The following is a 24,537-nucleotide window of genomic DNA, read 5'->3' as shown; positions in this document are numbered from 1 at the left end:
GGTGTTGTGGACCCCTGCCTCAACTCTGGAAGCTCTGCTTTGAACGGTTTCATAAATTCAGCCCCTATTGAAGATGTTTTCAAAGAAAAGAGTTTGAAAATTATTGACACCTCAACCTTTTAACAGCTGAGCCCGATATTATACTTAGGCATCTGGTTCACAAATACTAGAATAGTTCCTTTTAAGCTGATGACTATCACAGTTCATTAGATGATTATGTGATTTCTTTCTATATCAAAATAGATTTCTATTCATTAATGATAAGTAGTGCCTGATGGTGACTAAATTAAATAGATTAATGAAGGGTATTAGTAATTTCATGGATAAATAAATAAATATATATTTTTAAAAATTAAGACTAATGCACCACAAAATGTACTCTATTTATTTTCACTAAATTATTCACATTTAAAACTGTCATATATTCTGTGAATTAATAACGGTAGGTAATAGTGCAGTCTTCAACTCTTTTATGATCTTTGGTAAAATGACCAAGTACTACTCGATTTTTATAAAGCTATTTGGATCTAGAAATCAATCAAATAATCAGCCATATCTTCTACATTTCAAATCTGAAAATAAAGTTTGGGCAAAGTCCAAGCTGAAAAATGGCATTATTTTCTAATTCTCTAAATTCTGGTAGTATTTGCTACTGTTTCTTTATTCCTCCAGTTACTCTCTTTACTTCTCTCTTGATAGCCCCGATTGTTCAAGTTAGACTCCCAAAGTGACAAATCAAAATCTTGATTATATTAGTTGATACTATACTATTTTGAGAGGGGAAAATATTCCTTTTTATATTAAGGATGTACCAGATTGGAATTTGCTTGTGATTGTCACTAAAAATAAAATGTAGATTTTTCAGTCATAAATTTCCTTACTGTAAAATACCCTTTTTATTATTTTTTTAAAAAAGATTTTATTTATTTATTCACGAGAGACACAGAGAGAGAGAGGCAGAGACACAGGCAGAGGGAGAAGCAGGCTCCATGCAGGGAGCCCAATGTGGGACTTGATCCCGAGACTCCAGGATCACACCCTGGGCCAAAGGCAGGCTCTAAACCAGTGAGCCACCCAGGGATCCCCAATACCCTTTTTAAAACCTAGAATTGCATAACTTAAAGCCTATTTAATTTAACTAAAAAAAATTTAGCACCTTTTATTCCTTTCCTTAGTATACATATTTAAGACATTTTAACTCCTATGTCATGATTCAGATATAGTCATTAGCAGGATCACTGAATGTTAGTTTTCTTGTGTTGTTTTCTTAAATGTTCAGATCTCAATTATAAATATATTTTATACATTGGAGGCAATTTAGCCTAACAAAGAATTGTAGAATGTATTAGATGAATAAAAGTACTTCCAAAAACTGATTACCTGCGTGTCAATCAAAACCTGAAATAGCTGCTTCTGTTTTATTTCTTTAGAGTGAGTGAACACATTATTACATGGACTAAATAGCAATGAGTCTTTCATGTTTACCTCCTTTTGGGGGTGGGGGAGCAAGTGTAATTATACTTTTTCTAAGGGTTGAAAATTCCTTGCAGTTTGGAAAATAAATGATTTTTACACAAAAATGTTTGATTTCTATAGTAACAGGAAACAAATGCAGTAAAATACTAGACATTTCTAGGACCCCCATCCTTGATTTGGAAATGCATTCAGAGGGATCCCTGGGTGGCGCAGCGCGATCCTGGAGACCCGGGATCGAATCCCATATCGGGCTCCCGGTGCATGGAGCCTGCTTCTCCTGTGTCTCTGCCTCTCTCTCTCTGTGACTATCATAAAATAAAAATAAAATTAAAAAAAAAAAAAAGGAAATGCATTCAGAAAACCTATATAACTTTTGACTATAAATCTCCCTGGATTAATATAATAGACTATTCAATACATATTTGTTGGCTAAATAACATAACATATTTTTAGAACTTTAAGTTTTTGTTTGCATATAAGATTACTATGAACTTAAAAAATAAACAATGAATAAGAGTTTATTGTCCAAGTGGAAACCACAGGCACAAATTTGTAATACATTCATCTTTTTTTCTTAAATTATGATATTCTTCACATATTCTTTCAGACTTTAGTTTTGCAAATTATATTTATGGCTTTTAAAAAATTAATGATTTAAACAGAGTTAAGTTTGGATTTTGTAAGATAGATGCAGAGATTCCTTATGGGAAACCTGTAAGTATGAAGAAACTAATAAGATTTTAGGTAATCCATTGAACTCATTGGCCATCTTAAAAATTGTGAAAGCTTATCTGGACGGCCTCTTTAATTGCTTTATAAAAAAGGTACTACCTGCTGAGACCTGCTGAGATAGTCATCCATGCTCATATAAATATATGTAGAATATGTCAAATTATAAAATCATCACATTTTCAAGCAGATATGCCTCATCTGATCACTATGGGAAAATAATAGTTTATAACTATGAATAAAATGTTAGTTTTTAATTGGATATCTGTAATGATACTGTATGCAAACTTTGTAAATGCTAATTTTAAAATCTTAAATGGGAAGTGCTTAAGGGTGGAAGTCAATAAAAATGCTTAGGTTCAAATGCTGGCTGTATTACTTGGCTATGTACATTTGGATAAGCTGATCATCCTATGCCTTTTTTTCCTCATCTATAAAAGATGTTTTAAAGACAAGAGATGATATATGGAAAACACCTAAACACTGCCTGCTACATAGCAGGCTGTTAATAAATAGACGTTACATCTGAGTAACTTCAATCAAATTATCCTTTAAGTCATATGTGGAAATGTCTTTCAGTATAAGAATTCTTATTTTAGTACTCTTAATGTTTTTTTTTTAATTTATGATACTTCACTATAACAAGGTTAAAAGTCTCCAAATCTAACCAATGGATGAACTGTGTGGGTCTTGGCTTTCAGTAGTCCTTACTTTCATGTATTATGCACCAACACTTCCAAGCCTTCTTTCGTATGCAAAATTCAGTCTTTTATATATCACCAGACAAACTGATTTAAAATTATCACCTGGTTGCACTGATCCCTGGCAGTGAGGTAAAGAGCCAGATATCAGCCAGACAGAAAGGACCTTAACCCTGGCCATTCTACCACCATTTCTCCCAACCAGGGGTTCCTGTCAGGCATCAATCTTGCTTATTTACAGGGCCATAGATATCTTAGAAATGTGTCACCTCACTCAACCCAAACTCTTTTTCCACCCTAAAGTCACCTCCCAATGTATTCACCCCTCACACTACCCCACCAGTGAGAAATTTTGGGCTGGAAGTAGGCAGCTGGTTGGAAACATCACCAAGGATTATATGTCCTGATAGATCACAACCAATGTGGGCCTCCGGCTTTGATTTAGTAATGGTGGAAGAAAATCCCTCCTTCACTGTGATAGATACCTTGTGAGTTCTGAAGGTCCAAAATTTAAAGATTAAAGGCTGCCCAAACTTCTTCCTTGGATTAGGGAAGGAGCAGTGCCTAGAGAAGGAGAGATGCATAAGTCTGCTGTCTCATGTTTCAGAACTGTTGATGTCACCTGCCTATGACCGGTGCCTCTCAAAGGTCTTAACTACGGGGTTGCTAAGACCATAGGAAGGCAGTATTTATAGGTACCAAATTAGAAACTTCACAGTTCCTAACCCAACCATCTTTCAGTATGTAAGCTTTATTCACCTTTCAAATATCTAAGAACACCCTATATACAGAGGAAAGGGAAATTACTTCCAAATAAAAACAAAAACAAAATCCCCTTCCATTATTGATTCTTACAGAACTGGTCTTTATCATAACCGTTACAAAATGATGGTATTTCAGCTCTGGCACTTCTTCCACAGTTACTATTTGCTACTGTGGTAAGCAAGAGCCCTTTTATCTCCCCAATTTATTTATCCATCTATATATCTCTGTCTTTTAGCAGTTTGCCTTTGTGGATTCCTTTTTTTCTTTCTTCTAGTAGCATATTTAGTTCTCAAGCATTTTAGTTTCAAGATCTCTTTAAACTTCTCACAAGTATTGAAAGAGCTTTGTTTATGAGATATGCATTTATATTTATCATTTTGAAACTAAAACCAAATTTTAAATGTTTATTAATTCTTTAAAAATAAAACTAGTACAAGACACCTAAGTAGCTCATTCGGTTGAGCACCCAACTCCTAGTTTCAGCTCAGGTCATGCTTTCATAGGTCGTGAGATCAAGCCTTAGTGTCAGGCTACACGCACAGCGGGAAATCTGCTTAAATATTCTCTCCTTCTGCCTATCCTCCACTCTTTCTCCCTCTCTCTCAAAAATAAATAAATCTTTAAAAAAATAAAACTAGTAAAACAATTACATAAAATATTTTTGTTGTTTACATAAAGAGTATATTTTTTTATCAGAAATAACTATACTTTCCCAAACAGAAACATTTAGAGAAAAGAGTAGCGTTGCTTTATGTTTTACAAATTTCCCTGATGTCTAGCTTAATAAAAGACAGCTGGAGTTCTTCATATCTGCTTCCTTATTCAGTCTGTTGCTGTATCACATGTAGCCTCTGGAAAACTTCACTGTACATTCATGAAAGAATGGAAATGAAAAAGGCAGATAACATTCTTAGTATTATTAGTAAAATAGTGTTGGCCTCACGGTCCCCTTAAAAGGATTATAGGCACCCCACAGAGTTCCCCATAAGAATTTGAGAATAGCTGGTCTGTAATTCCTTAATTATTTTGGTGTTCAGATTTATCCCAGATTTGGCCCTTGTGAGCTGGCTCTTAAGTCCTCGTGAAAAGCCCCGCTTTTACTCATTTATTTTTTGGGGAACTCTTGACTTTCTGGCATACCAAGATGTTCCAGATTCATCTTGAACCCATTCTGCTCTAGGCCTAGAGTTAGCCCTTTTCTCTGGCTGCTAGTAGAACAAGGAAAAGACATGAAGTTTCTCCTGGCTAGACTTGGTATTTATCAGCCATTTCCCATCCATTAATTTCTTATTGTTTATGTTGGTTCCTGTGCCCTGTATCACCATGTATATTGCTGGGCCTGTCTCTGTAGAACAATGTGGTTTCCCAAGTGTGAGCTGCAAGATGACTTTAGGTGATAGAAAGACAATCCATTAAAATGATAAGATATGTATTTATTTTATGTATGTTTAAACAAAAAAAATACAACTGCTATTGATACTTGAACAGCACAGGTTTGAACTTTACAGGTCTACTTATTCATGGACTTTTTTGAATAAATAAATACAGTACTATAAGTGTCTTTTTCTTCCTTATGATTTTCTTAATAGCATTCTCTTTTTTGGCTTACCTTATTGTAAGAATACAATATAAAAATACATATAGCATATAAAATGCATGTTAATTGGCAGTTTATGTTATTAGAAGTTAAGTTTTTACAGTACATCAAGTCAACATTTCATGATATTTTTAAAGGTAAAGTAAAAGTGAATATTGAAAGGAAAAAAGCCAAATTAAAGAAAAATATTAAGAATATAATGCTATGAAGTGTGACAAAAAACAAAGCTGGATTGAATGAAAATTGAATATCTGACATTTGAGGCTCTCTAATCTAGATTATTCCTGCCCATTTTGTGTCCTGGGTTCCCATATCCTATTCCAGAAGCACAACAGATGAAATCTTTCTTTTACCTAAGCCTGTCACCCATCTAATACCTGGGGATCTCCCATTTTTCTCTTTTGTTTTAACTAACTAGGTTTTATATTTTTCTAAACAGGGACTAGGAAATCTGCTATCCTAGGGCAATTAGCTTTAAATCCAGGACAGTAGCTTTAAAGTTTTTTAAATAGTAAAATAATATTGTTACTTCTGCAGTCTTTAAATCCATATACCATTGATCTACTTGAGTTCAAACTTTTTGTTTTGACTGTTTTAACTAAATGTGTTGTTTTACTATTAAATAAAAAAACTGTGCATTGTTTTACATAATAATGGTCATTGGGTACACCAATGTCGATTGTTTATTGTTGTATTAGGACTTATTAAGCCTATATATATGTTAGCTTTTTTGTTATCAAAAGAATTTTTAAATGTAAATTAGACCCTAAATTTTTGACACCTAAGCAGGTACTTAAATTTGCTCTATTCGCAAGGATGGAAATTTTTTGCTATGATAAGTAGGATTGTCTTTACAACTATTGTATGAAAGCATATTAGTATGAGTAAGTGTACAGTTTGTGCATAATTTCTTACTCCATGGGAAGAATAGACTTTATTCCCAGTTCTTAAAAATTATACAAGTAGAACTTATTACAAAGAATGGAGTAGTTTTAAAACATTTATTTGGGGGGAAAAACCTATATCTGATTATAAAAAATTTATTCAGTAAACTAATTGCCTTATTCTGTATGTGTACACTTTTTATACATCTTTGATGTCATCTATTTGTAAACAAGATTTTTTTCAGTGATTGTCAAAAGAATTACTTAAACTAAGTCATGTATTACCCTTTCTGTCTTTTCATTTTTACACAAATAAGTATGGTTTTTTTATTTTTAAAAATCTTGGGAGGCCTTAAATTAATTATATAGACTTAAGGGTAGGAATAAGATGCTAATTTTTGTGTCACAGACATTTAAATATACATGTAATATATATTTGGTGCTACTGGGATTGATAGATGTTTCTCTCAAATTCCCATACTCACATTTTTAATCTCCATTTAAAAGCTTAGAGAACATACACCTACTTTCAGAAGCCCATTTGTTAGCATTTTGTGTTTTAGATGATAGTTTTCATTTCTCTACTTGTTATTACTAAAAGGGCATACATCTTGGCATTTAGATAAGAAGGCACAAGTATTTTGATTCTTTCAAACATTTATAAAATTTTCATGTAAACATAGTTTAGTATATGCTAACTTTATGATAACATTTGTTATGATGAATTTATGTATGTGGATATAAGTAGTATTTTAGTAAAGACACATGTATATTTTGAGCCTCTGCTATGAGACTAACATAGCTGTCATTGTTATAGGCTCCTTTTACCCTGAATCGTCCCTACAACCTAGGGACTTTACTACTAATACCTTGACCTACTGTAAATTTATTTGGAGAAGATAAACAAAGGGTAACTCCTCTTTTTAAAACTTGGGGAACCTCTGTGTGGATTAAATGAGCTTGATTCATTGAGTCCATAATGAAATGCAGAATTTCCCTAACCATTGATGGCTTGTCCATGAAATCCCAACCTTTCACTTTTTCTTACTAAAGCAAAGGAAATAAAAAAACAGCCACTCCTTCCTGGACTGCCCTTGTGTGGCTTCCTTTCTCTTACATAGTGACCCCAGAAATTTCCTTGGTCTGCAGTTGAAGGAAATTTTAGATGGTAGAATTTCAGGAAATGTGAGAGAGAGATTTGTAACAAGGTCATTTTGTTTAATTATGTCACTCAGTCTATTTAGCATGGTATAAGTTTGGTCCAGGAGTGGGAAGAGTAGTAGTATTTTGTAAGGCCCAAATTTCTCTCACTGACTGGTATGATCATTGTTAAGCCACTCTCCTCCCCTCATAGTTTTTCACCACTGTCTTCTTTTCTCAGCTTGCATTCTCTGAGTAGGCACGCACACTTGCTGACTTTTGGGAAGTAGTAAGCTTACCTGGTTTTCCCAGGCTCACAGGCTCAATGACAAAGGATTCTGTTTTGAAACCACCATTTTGACAAAGTTGCTTTGAAGGAGATAATTGAGACTTTGTGGAAACAGAAGAAAATACCAAATAGTTTTATGTCTTTTATATGAACTTAAAATACCTGCTAATCAATTTTTTATTATTGAAAAAGTAAGCCTATTGTGTTCCCATCCCATCCCCAACCCAGCTACACCTGTTTCTTTACTGCTACCTCTGCTTTCATGTTTCGACAATGCTACCATCCTGCACCAGTGTTGATCTCACACCTGAAGCATAGTACCCATAACTCACCAGTGTTTGCCCTCTACCTTTAGATCAAGGGAGAGGTAGTCACTCAGATGGATCATAGAATCCAACCCATTATTTGGTTCCCTTGGGTTTGCCAATGTAATGTGAAGACAGAATGGCAGTAGGATCTTGTAGTCCATTACCTACTTAGTAGAGGCCATGAATAACGATTTCCTTGGGCAACAGCAGCAGCCACAGGAACCTCTAATATCCATACTTGCAGAATTGAACACTTGATTATTAAAATGGGGGGGGGGTGGCAGTTGGTTATATTATGTATTTTTTTCTTGCCATTAGTGCCCTAAGACTAATTGGTTGTTGTTGTTTTTTTTTTCACAGCATCTAGATTTTTTTTTCCTACCAAAATTAAGTTTGCATACTATGGCAGGAAATTTTAAATTTTTGTAGTAAGTTTAGAATTTGCTTTTTGTAACCTACCTAATTCTAATAGAATCTGTTCTTTCTCCTGATAATTCTTTGACCATATGAGAAGATGTGCAATATCCAAAGAGAAAATATTACTTTTGTAGTAACTGCTGTCATAAGTTTATTTAAAAATAAAATAATTGCTTTTGTCTTATAGGACAGACTATTCGAGAGAAAAGAATTGTAGAAGCAGCAAATAAAAAAGAAGTTGACTATGAAGTCGGAGATATTCCATCAGAATGGGAAGGTAAGTTTGTGTTTTTAGTAATATCTCTTCTGGAAGCCAAATTGTTTATACAAAATTAACAGGAGCAGGTATAATTAGGTGTTTATTCTTCTTACAAAAACTTTGGTAATCTGAATCTAAGAAAATTTTTTTAAAGTTGCATTTCTTTGAAAGTTGTGAAGGTGTCACACTTTAGTACAGGAACATATGTATAGTGAGAGGAACTTTTAAACATTAGCAGAGCTGGCACGAGAGTGAGCAGAGGGGAGCTCCTACAATACAGATTGAAGGAGGCACTCACTTTCATACGCTGACTGCATAGTTGCATTAAACCAGAGTTTAAATGTCATTTCTGGCACTAACTACCCACATGAGCTTGGGAAAGTAAATTCATACTTCTCAGTACAAATTGCAGACAGTACTTGCTGTAACCATCTGGAATATTTGCTCAACTTAAAATGACCCCAGTGGCTGACCCCCTTTTAAGACAAGTATGGACACTTGATCCCTATCAGGACTTTGGAATTAAGGTTAGAGATCAAAGTGAGATAAAACAGTAGCAGTTAGTCTTTCAGTATGGCTGGAACAATGACATATGATTGTGGGTAGTTATCTTCAATCAGCTGTCTAAGCTTTGTTGCAGAAAAAGCTGATCTACTAAGAAGAAAATGGAAACCAGTCTGCAATAAGTATATAGTGAGACAAAATAGTTCCTAGATTTCCAGGAAGTTTCTAGTTCTCTGTTCCATTTCTTTCTTAATGAAGTTCAGATGCATATCTGCCATTGAGTGCTAGTGCCACCCCATATCCTTGTTATAAATTTCCCTTTTCCTTATCAGTTCTTTGCCTCACACCTGGCACATACTAAGTGCTCAGTAAGTATATAGTGAATACATGAAATCCAGCATTTTTAAATGGATTTTAGAATAATGTTAATTTTTACAAAAAGTGCCTCCTGGAATTTTTGGTGGGATTGTGTTGAGCATATAAATCACTTTGCGGGATCCCTGGGTGGCACAGCGGTTTGGCGCCTGCCTTTGGCCCAGGGCGCGATCCTGGAGACCCGGGATCGAGTCCCACATCGGGCTTCCGGTGCATGGAGCCTGCTTCTCCCTCTGCCTGTGTCTCTGCCTCTCTCTCTCTCTCTGTGACTATCATAAATAAATAAAAAATTAAAGAAAAAAAATTTTATAAATCACTTTGCAAGAACTGACATCCTAACAATAAGTATTTTCTGACCCTCGGACGTTATATTTCACTTTATCTAATTTAAGCCTTTAATTTCTCTTACCAAAGTTTGTAATTTTCATCATACAGATGTTGCACATCTTTTGTCAGAATGCTTCATAAGTAGTCATATTTTTGATGCTACTGTAAATGATAATTTTTTCAGTGTTAATTTTTTATTGTTCATTACTATCATAAATATGTAGTAGGTATTTGCATATTGATCTTATATGCTATGACTTTGCTGAGCTCAGTTGTTAATAATTAATTAGCTTTTTTGTCAATTTCATCAGATTTTTTTTCTTTTTCTTAGAAGATCATGTTGTCTGTGAACAAACATTTTCTTCTTTCCAACCTGGATGCCCTTAGCTTTTTTAATCTTACCTGTTTGCATGGACTAGAACTTACAGTATATTGTTGATTGGAAGAAATGAGAATGAACATCGTTGCCTTGTCCTGATGTATTACTTTTTGTACATTGTTAATTGGCTTATCTAAAATTTTATTTAATATTTTTATCATGAGGTATATTGGTTAGTAGCTTCTTTTTCTTACAGTGTCTTTGCTTGGGTTTCATGTCAGTGTAAGCTCACCTCATTAAATGAATTTGGATATATTCCTTCTTTGATATCCTGTAAAACTTTATGTAGAAGTAAAATTACTTTTTAAATATTTGATAGACTTTACTAGTGAAGCCATCTGGGCCTGGAGTTTTGAACTACAAATTAAATTTCTTTATTAGATTTAGGATTATCAAAAAAAAAAAAAAGATTTAGGATACTCAGGTTATCAATATCTTCTTGAGTGACCTTTGGTAGCTTGTTCATTTCAAAGAGTCTGTCCATTTCATCTAAGTTTCCAATTTATTTTAAGATATTATTTATTCATGAGAGACACACACAGAGAGAGAGAGAGGCAGAGACATAGGCAGAGGGAGAAGTAGGCTCCCCATTGGGAGCCTGATGCAGGACTTGATCCCAGGACCCTGGGATCATGCCTTGAGCCAAAGGCAGAAGCTCAACCACTGAGGTACCCACCACCCAGGTGCCCCAAGTTTCCAAATTTTTTTGCATGATACTGATCATAATATTTTCTTATTATCATCTTAATATCTTTAGGATCTGTAGTGATATCACCTCTCTCATTACTAGTTTTTATGACTGAGTTGTGTTCCCCCAAAATCTATGTTGAAGTCTTCTTTACCTTAGCACCTCTGACTGAATTTGGAGACTGTATTTGGAAATTGGATCTTTAAGGAAGTAATCAAGTTAAAATAAGATTATTAGGATGGGTCTTAATCTAGTATGGCTGGTGTCCTTATAAAAGGAGGAGATTAGGACACAGAAGAAAGAAGACACAGGGAGAACACAGCCATCTACCAGCTGAGGTGAGAAACCTTAGAAGAAATGGACCTTGCCAACACCTTGATCTTAGACTTCTACCTTCCAGAATTGTAAAAAATTAACTTCTGTTGTTTAAGCCACTGAATGTTTGGCACCTTACTTTATTATAGCAGCCTTAGCAAACTAATACATAAGTATTGAGTATTGTTTATGATTCAGTTTTATTTGCTATTGTCAGTTATCAGGTGTATCTCCATTGAGTGTTTTTGATTTTATAAACTACATCTTCAACATATCAAACTCTTTATTTCTGTGATGTTTCCACTTCATATAGATACAAGAACCTTACAAAGGTGTACTTCCATTTTTTCCTCTTAACATTTCTGTTACTGTCATATGTTTTAGTTGTATTTGTTACAATATACACTGTATCATTACTTTTATTTAAATAGCAAACTGGGATTTAGAGAGGTTTATTAAATTTTTTAAAAAAAATTTTACTTATTTATTCATGAGAAACACAGGGAGAGAGGCAGACACACAGGCAGAGGGAAAAGTAGGCTCCATGCAGGGAGCCCGATGTGGGACTCAATCCCGGGATTCCAGGATCACGCCGCAGTCAGAAGGCGGTGCTAAACCACTGAGCCACCCTGGCTGCCCTAGAGAGGTTTAATCAATAAGAATATATGACATATTTATTCATATTGTTACCATATGTAATGCTCTTCATTCCTTTTTGTAGATCTAGATTTCCATCTATGATCATTTTCCTTTAGTGTCTAAGGCTTCCTTTAACATTTCTTTAAACGTGAGTCTGCTGGCATTGTACTTTTCAGCTTTGATATGTCTGAAATATATCTGTCCCTTGGTGGGGGGCAGAAGGAGAGGGAGGGAAAGAATCTAAAGCAGGTTTCACACCCACCACAGACACCAACCATGGCTCAGTCTCACAATCCTGAGATGATGACCTGAGCCAAAATCAAGAATAAGACCCTTAACTGACCAAGCCACCCAGGCACCCCTGTCTGAAATATAAAAATATTTCTCTGGCTAGAGTATTCTAGGTTTGTAGAGTTTGTTTGTTTGTTTTTTCCTTTCAGTACTTTAAAGATACTTTACATGGTTTCTCTCAAGAAATCTGTTGTCATGCTTTGCTCTGTCCCTTTTTATGTAATGTATATATTTTTCTTTTGGCTATTTTAAAGTTATTTTTTTTAACTGGTCTTCAGCAATTTGATCATGATGTACCATCATATAGTCTCTTGTGCTGGAAGTTTCTTAGACCTATGGATTTATAGTTTCAATCAGTTTTAGAAATATTTTGGACGTTGTTTCTTCAAATACTTTTCTCTGAGTCCCTTTCTGTCCTTCCTTTTAGTAATTACATTTACAATTTTAGGCTGTTTGAAGTTGTCTCACAGTTCACACTCTGTTCATTTGCGAAGTTTATTCTCTTTGAGTTTCATTCTGTATAGTTTCTCTTGCTGTATTTTCAAGTTCAGTAATGTTTTCTTTTACAGTGTCAAATTCCTACCAGTCCATCCAGAGTATACCTCATTTCAGACATTGTAGCTTTCATCTGTTTTATATCTTCCATGCCTCTGCCTAACCTGTTCAATCTGTCCTCTAGCTTTTTGAACATATGGAGTATAGTTATAACTGTTTTAATGTTCTTATCTGTTAATTCTACCATCTGTGTCTGTTTTTAGTTGGTTTTGGTTAGTTGATTTTTTTTTTCTCCTGAATATGGGAAGTATTTTTTTGCTTCTTTGTTGCCTTCACAATTTCTGATTGGATGTCATACTTTTTAAATTTTTGCCTAGTTGGATACTGGATATTTTTATATTGTTAAGCTTTGTTCTGAGACACAGCTAAATGACTTGGGAACACTTTGATCCTTTCAGGGATTGCTTTTAAGATTTGTTAGTTGGGACTGGAACAGAGTTTAATTTAGAATAATTCTGCACAGCTGATTCAAATCATGGCTGAGTACTCTCCTCTGTTCCATCAGTCATGAGGTTTTCAACTCTGGGTGGTGGAAATTAGCATTACTCTTGCCCCTGTGTAAAAGTGAGGACTGTTCCTTCTGACCCTTTCAGGTGATTCTTTTCCTGGTCTTAAGAGTTTCTTACTTACATGAACTCATTAGTGCTCTGCTGAATACTTGATAGCAGCCTCCTGCCAATCTCCACAGTTTTCTGTCTTTGTAGCTGTCTCATGTCTGATAGTCTATTCTGTGAATTTTAGTCACCTTGGTCTCCCTAGACTCCCAGCTCCATATGGTGGACTTTAGCAGTATCCTCTCCCCATGTCAAAGCCTGGAAACTCTCAAAGCACTAAGTGAGGCATTGTTTTGGTTTTGGTTTTGGTTTTAACATTCTGAAGGGATCACTGTATTTCTTTACTTGATGTCCACTGTCTTGAAAATAATTGTTTCATGTAATTTGTCCATGTTGCTGCATGTTGGCTAGAAGCAGAAAGCAGCTTTCTTTCAATTTGTTTAATGCATTTGAAATTCATTTTTGTGTTTGCATGAATCAGTTTATTCCTTTTTTATTGCTGAGTAGGATTTTATCATACTGATATACCAGTTTGTCCATTCACCAGCTGCAGAACATTTGGCTTATTTACACTTTATAGCACTTATAGGTGGAGCCACTCTATAAATCCATATTTCTCTTCAGGTATAAATATATGAACATAAAATTTCATTTCCTTCTGGTAACTATCTTGAAGCAGCATTCCTAGATCATGTGGTAAGAAGAGATTCAACTTAAACTGCTAAACTGGTTTTTAACATGTCTCTACGATTTAACTTTCCCATTAGTACTATATGGAGAGTTAAAGCTGCTCCTCGTCTTCACTAGCTGTTGGGGTTGTCAATGTCAATTAGATCCATTGGAATAAATATGTTATAGTGTCTCAATGTAGTTTTGATTTTTATTTCTTCAGTGCTTAGTCATGCTGATCATCTTTCCATGACCTTATTTGCCATTTTTATATCTTCTTAACTCTATTGTCTATTCTTATCTTTTTGCCCAGAAGCTTTTTATTTGGTTGGGGTTTTTCCCAAATTGTTTATTTTTAGGGTTCCTTATTTATGTTCAATACAGTTCCTCTACCATATATGTGATTTGCAACTTTTCCCCCAGTCTATGACTAATTTTTCCATTCTTTTGACGGTGCCTCTTGGAGAGCACATATCTATGATTTTAATGAAGTCCAATTTATCTTTTTTTTTCTGTTACATATCATGATCTTGGTGTTGTAAGAAATTTTTGCTTAACCCAAGGTCATGAAAATTTTCTCCTATGATTTCTTTTAGAAATTTTACAGTTTGAGATTGTAGATTTATATCTATGATCCATTTTTTAATCTATTTTTATGTATAGTGTAGGTACCATGTCATTTATTTGGATATCCAGTTTTTTCTAGTACTATTTTTGTATTGTGTTAAAATACACATAAGATAAAATTTACTGTCTTAACCATATGTAAGTGTACAGTTCAGTGGCATTAAATACATTGACTTTATTGTGTAGTCATCACTACCATCTATCCCTTTAACTCTTTTCATCTTGCAAAACATTAAATAATAATTCTCCATTCTTCCTTACCCTTTCCCAGGCCCTGGCATCCCGTCATTATACTTTGTCTTTATGATTTTGACTACTCTCCCAGAACTATTTCTGAGATGATCATTCGGGGACGCCTGGGTGGCTCAGCAGTTGAGCGTCTGTCTTGGGCTCAGGGTGTGATCCTGGAGTCCTGGGATCAAGTCCCGCATCGGGCTCCCTGCATGGAGCCTGCTTCTCCCTTTGCCATGTCTCTGCCTCTTTCTCTGTGTCTCTTATGAATAAATAGATAAAATCTTGAAATGACCATCCGTTTCTCTCGGTTTTTGCACCTTTGTGAAACATCACTTGGCCATATAGGTGTGGCTATGTCTGTGTTCTCTATTCTCCCTGTGGATCTGTCTGTCCTTTTCCCTATGCCATACTTCCTTGATTATTGATACTTTGTACTAAGTCTTGAAATAGGTAATTTGAATCCTCCAATCTTTTTCACAGTTGTTTTAATTCAGGCCTGGGGCACCTGGGTGGCACAGTGGTTGAGCATCTGTCTTTGGCTCTGGTCATGATCCTAGGGTCCTGGGAACAAATCTCATATCAGGCTCCCCACAGGGAGCCTGCTTCTCCCTCTGCCTATGTCTCAACCTTTCTCTGTATCTCTGGGTCTCTCATGAATAAATAAATAATATCTTTAAAAAAAAACCTTAATTAATTCAAGCCTTTTGTCATTATATATGATTTTTAGTATCTGCTTATCAGTTATTACCAAAAACCCTTTCAGGACTTTGGGAATGCATTGAATTTATAGAACAGTTTGAAAAATATTGAGTTTTCTTTGAACACACCATATTCTCTCCATTTTCTTAGGTCTTTCCTTCATTTTTTCATCTATAGTTTTTAGCTTACAGATCAGGCTATATTTTATTAATTTAAAATCTAAGTATTGGGTCACCTGGGTGGCTTAGTCTGTTAAGTGGCCAACTCTTGATTTCAGCTCACGTCATGACCTCTAGGTTATGGGATCAAGCCCCACATGGGGCTCCTCATTTAGCAGAGAGTCTGCTTGAGGATTTTCTCCCTCTTCCCCTCCCCTCCATACTTTCTCTCCCTTCTCTTTCTCTCTAAACTAAATAAATCTTTTTTAAACACAACTTGAGTGTTTCTTTTTGATACTAGAAAACTTAACATTCACTAAAGCACATAGGAAATCACTTTATTTCAAATAAAATAACACTACACTATTATTCCAACTTACTCTTTGGCTGCATGTTTATGGGGGCAGCAAGATCTGATTGCAAAACATAAACACTGCTATCAGACACAGATGAAAGCTGCACACATCACAGCAGTATTCCTAAAAGTTTGTTAATTTTTAGGGGCTATTGCTAATTGTTTTTTATTTCAATTTCAAATTATTCATTGATAGCACATAGAAATAGAATTTATTTTTGTATCAACCATGTACTTTATACAACTTTGCTAATAACTCACTTATTAACTTCGGTTTAATGTAGATTTTGGGATGTTGTCTACATAAACAATTTTTATTCTTTCTTTCCTCTATTCCACTGTTTTTTTTTTTTTCTTTTTTCTGTCCTGGCAAAGACCTCCATGACATAGATGATGAGAAATACTGAAAGTGAACAGTCTTGCCTTGTTCTCAATCTTAGTGGGAAGCATTCAGTTTCTCACTACTAAATTTGATGTTAGCTGTAGGTTTTTATGTAGTTGCCTTCCATTAGACCAAGAGAGCTCTCTTTTCTTCCTAGATTGCTGGGAGTTTGTATCATGAATGATGTTGGATTTTGTCATGTGTTTTCTGCATTTATTGAACTGATTTTTAGGGCTATTCTCCTTCATTCTTTTAATATTGTTGATTACATTGATTGAATTTCTCTTTATTAACTCTCATTTTTTATTGTGATAAAAGATACATAACATAAAAAACTCCTTTTTTTAAGTGCACAAGTCAATGGCATTAGGCACATTTTGCACTGTTGTATAATATCAACACCACCTCCAGCACTTTTCCCATCTTCCTAAAACTGAAATTCCTTACCCATGAAACAGTAACTTCCCATTGCCTCCTCCCTCCCACCACAATGCCTGACAACACTATTCTACTTTCTGTGTCTATGAACTGGACTGTTCTAGGTCTCTCATATAAATAGAATCATACAGTACTTACTGTTTTGTATCTGGCTTATTTCACTTAACAATGTCTTCAAGGTTTATTCATGCTATACCACATATCAGAATTTCATTCCTTTTTCAAGATGGATAATGTTCCATTTCCTGTATATACCACATTTATTTATCTATTCATCAGTGGACATTTGGGTTGTTTGCACTTTATGGCTGTTAAATAATGTTGTTGTGAACACGGCTGTACAAATATTTATAGGTTTCACCCTAATTGTATAAATAATTGTGGTAAACATACGTGGTTTTAAAACTCCACATAGGGGAGCCCTGGGTGGCGCAGTGGTTTAGCGCCTGCCTTTGGCCCGGGGCGCGATCCTGGAGACCCGGGATCGAATCCCACATCGGGCTCACGGTGCATGGAGCCTGCTTCTCCCCCTGCCTGTGTCTCTGCCTCTCTCTCTCTCTCTCTCTCTCTCTCTCTCTCTCTCTCTCTCTGTGACTATCATAAATAAATAAATAAAAATTAAAAAAAAATTTAAAAAAAAAAAAATAAATAAAACTCCACATAAAGGGTAGAAATTGTCAGAATGATATAGAAGACAAGTATTTATATCTTGTTTTTGTTTTGTTTTAAATAGGCTCCATGCCTAGTGTGGAGCTCATCATGGAGTTTGAGCCCACAACCTTGAGATCAAGACCTGAACTAAGATTGAGAGTCAGATACTTAACTGCCTGAGCCATCAAGGTGCCCCAAAAGCTATGTATGTCAAACAATTTAACCTAGCTGACAGTTATAGAACATTACACTGAGAAATTGCAGAATACAGATTTTTTTTTCATTTTATTCACCTGGATGGGCCACATACTTTAGCCAAAAATGTCAAAGGAGGGAATACTTCCTTATATACTTAATGTGTGAGGCCAAGTTTACCTGATACCAACTCTTGTCAGAGACAATAAAGAATACTATAAACCAATAACCCACAAAATAATAGAAATCATTGACAGATATCCATAACAAACTGCATCCAGCAAAATATAAAAAGGGCAATATACCATGACCATGTGAGATTTATCCCAGTAATATAGGTTGGTTTAATATTTAAAGATCAACATCTCCCCATGTTCCCCAACTCCCACACGTGGTAACCACTATTCTACTTTGTGCTTCTATGAATGCAACTATTTTATATTCCACATAAAAATAAATTATGCAGTATTTGCTTTCTGTGTCTAGTGTATTTCATTTACCGTATCTTCCAGGATCATCTGATATTGTCACAAATAGCAGGATTTTCTTCTTTTTAAGGTTGAGTAATATTCCATTGTAAATACGTGTGTGTGTGTGTGTGTGTGTGTGTGTGTGTGTGTGTGTACCACAATTTCCTCATTCATTTCATCTGTGAATGGACACTTATATTGTTTTCCATATCTTGGCTATTGTCAGTAATGCTGCAGAGAACATGGGAGTACAGATATCTCTTTAAGATAGTGATTTCATTTCCTGAGGATATATACCCAGAAGAGGGATTGCTGGAACATATGGTAGTTCTAGTTTTTAAATTTTTTGAGGTACCTCCATACTGTTTTCCATACTGGCTATGTCAATTTATACTCCAACAGTATGTAATGGTTCCCTCTACTCCATATCCTCACCAACACTTGTTACCCTTTGTCTTTTTTATAATAACTGTCCTAACAGGTATAAGATGGTATCTAAATGTGGATTTCATTTGCATTTATATTCAATTTTTAACAAAGGAGAAAAACCATAGGCTAATTCCAATTGGTACAGAAAAAATACTTAACAAAATTCATCATACATTCATAATTAAAAACTGCCTGCACACTTTAATAATACAGAGTTCCTTTAACTAATAAGAGCATTAAGAGGGAAAAAAAAACCTTATGTGTAACCTCATATTCAATGGTGAAAGAACACTTTCCCCCCTAAAAGAGAGAAGAAAATAAGAATATCCTCTCACTAGTTTTTATTTCATATTATCCTGGAATATTCAAGTAAATGCAATAGGGAAAAAAAGAAGAAATAAAATAAATACAGATAAGACATAATTCTTTTCATAGATGACATAATTGTACATGTAAACAATCTACAAAAAAATCTACAAAATTAAGGAATGAATTTAGTAAGCTTTCAAGATATCTGGGCAATATGCTGAAGTCATTTATCTATATTCTCCTGCCAAACAGTTGCTAAATAAAATTTTTAAAATACCAATCAGGGATCCCTGGGTGGTGCAGCGGTTTGGCGCCTGCCTTTGGCCCAGGGCGCGATCCTGGAGACCCGGGATCGAATCCCACGTCGGGCTCCCAGTGCATGGAGCCTGCTTCTCCCTCTGCCTGTGTCTCTGCCTCTCTCTCTCTCTCACTGTGTGCCTATCATAAATAAATAAATAAATAAAAATTTAAAAAAAATAAAATAAAAAAATAAAATACCAATCAAAGCATTAAAAATTTAAGAATAAATTTACAAAAATATGTCTCTACAACCTGTACCTTGAAAAATGTAAAGAGAATTTCCTAAGAGAAATTAAAGGAATCCCAGATAAATGGAGAGATATATAAGTTTCATGATTCAGAAGTCAATATTTAAAAGATGTTATTGGGGCACCTGGGTGGCTCAGTGGGTTAAGCTTCTACCTTTGCCTCTGGTCGTGATCCCAGGGTCCTGGAATCCAGCCCCACATCCGGCTCCCTGCTCAGGAAGCCTGCTTCTCCCTCTGCCCCTCCCCTGCTTGTGCTCTCTCAGTATCTCAAATAAATGAATGAATGAATGAATGAATGATATTATTTACCTCAAAGTGATCTATAGATTTAATGCATCCCCAGTCAAAATACTAGTGGGCTTTTCCTTTTTATAATTATCCTAAATTTTATCCTAAATTTTATATTAAAATACAAAGGATCTAGGATATCTAAAACATTTCTTCACAAGTTTTCATTTAAATTCCAGTTAGGGGCAGCCCTGGTGGCTCAGCAGTTTAGCGCCGCCTTCAGCCCAGGGCATGATCCTGGAGACCCAGGATCGAGTCCCATGTCAGACTCCCTGCATGGAGCCTGCTTCTCCCTCTGCCTCTCTCTCTCTCCCTGTGTGTGTCTCTCATGAATAAATAAATAATAAAATCTTTTTAAATAAATAAATAAATTCCAGTTAGTTAGCATTCAGTGTAATATTAGTTTCAGGTATAGAATTTAGTGATTCATCACTTACATACAACATCGGCATCAGGTGCTCATCACAGCAAGAGCACTCCTTAATCCCCATCAACTATTTGATCCATCCCCCTGCCCACCTCCCTTCCAATAACCATCAGTTTGTTCTCTGTGGTTAAGAATCTCTTGGGGAAAAAAAAATCTCTTTCTTGGTTTGTCTTTCTCCTTTTTTTCCCTTTGCTTGTTTCCTAAATTTCACATATGAATGAAATCATATAGTATTTGTCTTCCTCTGACTGACTTATTTCACTTAGCATAATCCTCTGTAGCTTCATTCACATTGTGGTAAATGTCAAGATTTCATTCTTTTTATGGCTGAGTAATATTCCGCTACGTATATATATTCCACATCTTATCTGTCAGTGGACATTTGGGCTCCTTCTATAATTTGGCTATTTTGATAATACTGCTATAAACATTGGGATACATGTGTCCCTTTGAATCACTGTTTTTATATCCTTTCGGTAAATATGCAGCAGTGCAGTTGCCAAATCATAGGGTAGTTCTTTTTTTAGCTTTTTGAGGAAACTCCATACTGTCTAAAACAATTTTTAGAAAGAAGAACAAGGTTGGAGGATTTTAACTTTAAAAAGCTACATTTTTCAGGGATTCCTGTGTGGCTCAGCGGTTTAGCACCTGCCTTCAGCCTTGGAGTCCCAGGATCGAGTCCTGCATCAGGCTCCCTACGTGGAGCCTGCTTCTCCCTCTGCCTGTGTCTCTGCCTCTCTCTCTCTCTCTCTCTCTCTCTCTCTCTGTGTGTGTGTTTCTCATGAATAAATAAATTAAATATTTTTAAAAAATAAATAAAATGAAAAGCTACATTTTTTCAAGAAAGTTTAATACCCATATAAGGATAGGATATAAAATTAATGGAATCAGACTGAGAGTTCAGAAGTATTCCTACCCTTATATGGTCAGTTAAGTTTTCAATGGAAAAAGGAAATTCTTTTCAACAACTAGTGTTAAATAGTTATATATCTGTATGATTTTTACCTCACATCTCCAAAAACTCAACTTGAAACTGATCTCAGACCTAAATGTGAAAGTTAAAACTTTTAGAAGAAACATTGGACAAAATCTTTCTATCATGAGATAGTCCTAGAATTAGATGTAAAAGAAAAGAAATGTAAAAGAAAAAATATGATAAATTGGACTCCACCAAAATTTTTAAGTTCTCTTTTTTAAAGATAACCTTTAGCAAATGAAAAGAAAGGTGAAAAGAAAATTTGTAATACATATCTGACATAGACCTTGTATCCAGAATATGTAAAAAACTCTCCCAACCCAATAATAGGACAAACATCAGGATTTAAAAAGTATATGTAATATCAGTAGTTATCAAGGGATACAAATTTAAATTATAGTGAAATACCACTACATAACACTGACTAATTAGAATTTAAAAGAATGATGATACAAAGTGTCAATTAGGATGTAAAGTACCTGAAACTTTCATAAATATTTGGCTCATGTAAATGGTACAACTACTTTGGAAAATAGCTTATTCTTTATAAATTTAAATGTATACATACCCTATAATCTAGAAATTCTGCTGGATATTAAGCCAGAGATATAAAACATAAGTCTACCCAAACACTTGTACCCCACGTTTACATAGCAGTTTTATGTATAAAAACCCAAAATTCAGAGTTGCCCAAACACCCGACAAAAAGTGAGTGGATAAACACACTCATTTTTTTTCTAGACAGTAGAATACTATGCAGCAATAAAAAAGAATGAACTGCTGCTATGCTCATTTTATTTGCTTTTTATTGCTCCATATCAGTATTACCACACACTTAGTTGAAAACACTGCATATTTATCATCTCCCATTTCCTGTGGTCACAAATCCAGGCACAGCCTAGATTAGTTCTCTACTGAGGGTCTCACAAGACTGCAATCAAGCTGTCAGCCAGGGCTGCTTTCTCATCTGAAGGTGTGATTGCGGAAGGATACACTTTCCCATATTTGTGGTTATTTGCAGCATTCATTTCTTTGCAATTGTAGGATTGTGAGCTTCAGCTCTTTACTTGATGCTGTCCAGAGGCCACCCTAAGCTCCCAGAGGCCACTGGCAGTTTCTTGCCATATAGGATCCTCCAACATGGCCACCGTTTCCCTTATAGCCAGCAAGGGAGAGGCTCCAGCAAAATAGTTGCTGAAATCTTACTTCATGTAATCATTCATTCGTAGACCTCCCATTACCTTTGCCCTGCTATCATAGAAGTGAGTCACAAGGCCTGCCTTCACTCAAGGGGAAGAGACCACACATAGGTGTGGACCTCAAAAGATGGGGGTTGTGGAGCCTATCTGGAGGACTGTGTTCTCCAGACACAGTTATGTGGATGAACTTTAACAACATTATATTGAGTAAAATAAGTTGGATGCAAAAGAGTACATACTGTAAAATTCCATTTATATGAAATTATAGATAAGGCGGAGCTAATCAATGGGGACAGAAAGTGTAGCACTAATTAGGGGCTGTAGATGGATTTCGGTGGGGGTTTGCATGTGGCTAGACATTAGGCAATTTATGGGAGTGATGGAAATGTTCTATATACTGATTGGGTGCTGATTAGAAGATTGTATACATTTTTTGGAATTCATGGAATTGCACACTTGAAATGGTGTCACTATATTGTTTATAAATTATATCAATAAAGTGGACTAAGAAAAAAGAGAGGTAATAATCATGAGCATCTCAAAATATTTATCTTAAATGTGCCAACTAAATCTAATAAAATCCTTAAGATATACCCAAGGGTCAGTAATCAGAAAGTGACTCATTTCATTATGTATCATTTGAAGAATTTTCACAATTAAAAAATATGGATTATTTTTATAGTTTTTTTAATAATGTATACACACCCAGAAATGGCAAAGATCATTTTTTGAAAGATGATGCTTTATTATAGTGTTGTCTTTTCCTTGAGTGAAGTAAACAACACATATTTCTAATACAATATCTTTTGGATGCAGATTGCTGACCAGCTTTCCATAATTTTAGTTCCGAATGGTCACCTTACTGGATCTAGTGATAAATGTCTCATTTACCTTAACCCCTATTGGCATGCTTCTAAAAGTGTATTAGCCATTTTCAGTGTTTATGGAAATATGAAGAATCTATGCTTCATGAAGTATTTTCTTGCCTGCTTCTTCTAGTCTCTTTCAGTGATTAATGGGAGCTTTAATTTGCATGCTCACTTTTACGCTTATTATAGTGTGTTATGTTCCAATAAGAGTATTAAAGTTCAATGAAAATCTCATGCATACTGATGAGAATGCAAATGAACACTGATGAAAGAATGCTAGGATCTTAAAGCATAAACTGTCCAGTTATCTTGCTAAATTCATTTCAAACAATGGTTACATTATAATGAAGACTGATACAGAATCCACCATACAGATATAATTAGCAATGGCAAAATCATTATATAATTCATAATTGGATAGAGGTTCAGTTCCAGATTGTTATGAGGATAAAAAAAAGAAATGTAATGATTTGATATTAATGCTTATTTTTATTCCTTCCTCTTCCTAACCTTTGCCAACCTTCAGTAGGATATTTCCTTTGTTGCGTCGAGTGATTGGGAAAGTAAGGGATGATTATATAAATGAGTGATCACACTGAATATTTCTAGCTGTAACCGTTATTGGATACATGGCATGGTATATGGGCATCAACCATCATCTCAAGAACATTTCAAGTATCTGGTTATTGTAGAATTATACAAATTTATCTCAGCAATTGCATTTATTTATCTATATAAAACAGAGATCTTTTTCCTTGAGCCATTTAAAACAAAGCTAAGGAGTCCTATATCTTTCCTGAGAGAGTAGTGTGTCCCCTGAGGGTCACTATTCTAGGCAGTTCTTAATACATTTTCTGAGTTATTTTGCATTCTTCCGTGCATGAATTTTATAAACTTATACAAAACCAGTAAACTCCAGAAAACAATCAGAGTTTACTCAATCTATTAATTTACCTTAGGATTTAAAAAAATTATTTAGATTCTATTGAAGTATTTTTCTAACCTTACCAAAAAGCTGAAACTGCTGTTTTATAGACTCATCGATAAGATGGGTTGTTAAGTTGTTTTTCTCGTGGTAATAGTAAGTATGCCTTGTGCTCTTATATATTTTCAGCGTGATCTCATGCCAGTAGTATGTGTTCACAGACTCTCAAATACATGGTATTCATTAGTAAAAAGTATAATAGTTAATAATGATTTTTATTTCAGATAATATGAAAGTATTTTTGAATCAAAGTGGATAGTTCTTGCTACAAGGCTTTACTTCTTGGTAGCCCTAGTACAAGGGTTGGCAAACTTTCTTTAAAGGGCCAAATGATAAATATTTTGGGCTTTGTGGGTTCTACTGTTTTTGTTACAATTACTCAACACTGCTGGTGTAGCACAAGAGCAGCCATAGATGATATGTAAACAACTAAGTGT

The 24,537-nt window shown here is 34.9% G+C and overlaps 1 protein-coding gene and 1 non-coding gene across 2 annotated transcripts in view; one reads left to right on the top strand and one right to left on the bottom strand.

Annotated features, from left to right (window-relative positions):
• Window positions 1-24,537, top strand: part of NDUFAF2 (NADH:ubiquinone oxidoreductase complex assembly factor 2) — a 150,599-nt gene that overhangs the window by 82,490 nt on the left and 43,572 nt on the right. The window contains exon 2 of the mRNA XM_055332117.1: window positions 8,494-8,583. Coding sequence (XP_055188092.1) covers window positions 8,494-8,583 — 90 coding nt within the window. The remainder of the gene's footprint in view (window positions 1-8,493; window positions 8,584-24,537) is intronic.
• Window positions 15,916-16,051, bottom strand: LOC129514318 (small nucleolar RNA SNORA23). Its single transcript, XR_008665391.1, has one exon. It is a non-coding gene; the product is annotated as a small nucleolar RNA SNORA23 (small nucleolar RNA).

Source organism: Nyctereutes procyonoides, unplaced genomic scaffold (assembly GCF_905146905.1).
Source record: "Nyctereutes procyonoides isolate TBG_1078 unplaced genomic scaffold, NYPRO_anot_genome, whole genome shotgun sequence".
Classification (NCBI taxonomy): Eukaryota; Metazoa; Chordata; class Mammalia; order Carnivora; family Canidae; genus Nyctereutes; species Nyctereutes procyonoides.
This window is presented reverse-complemented; position numbering and strand designations above follow the sequence as displayed.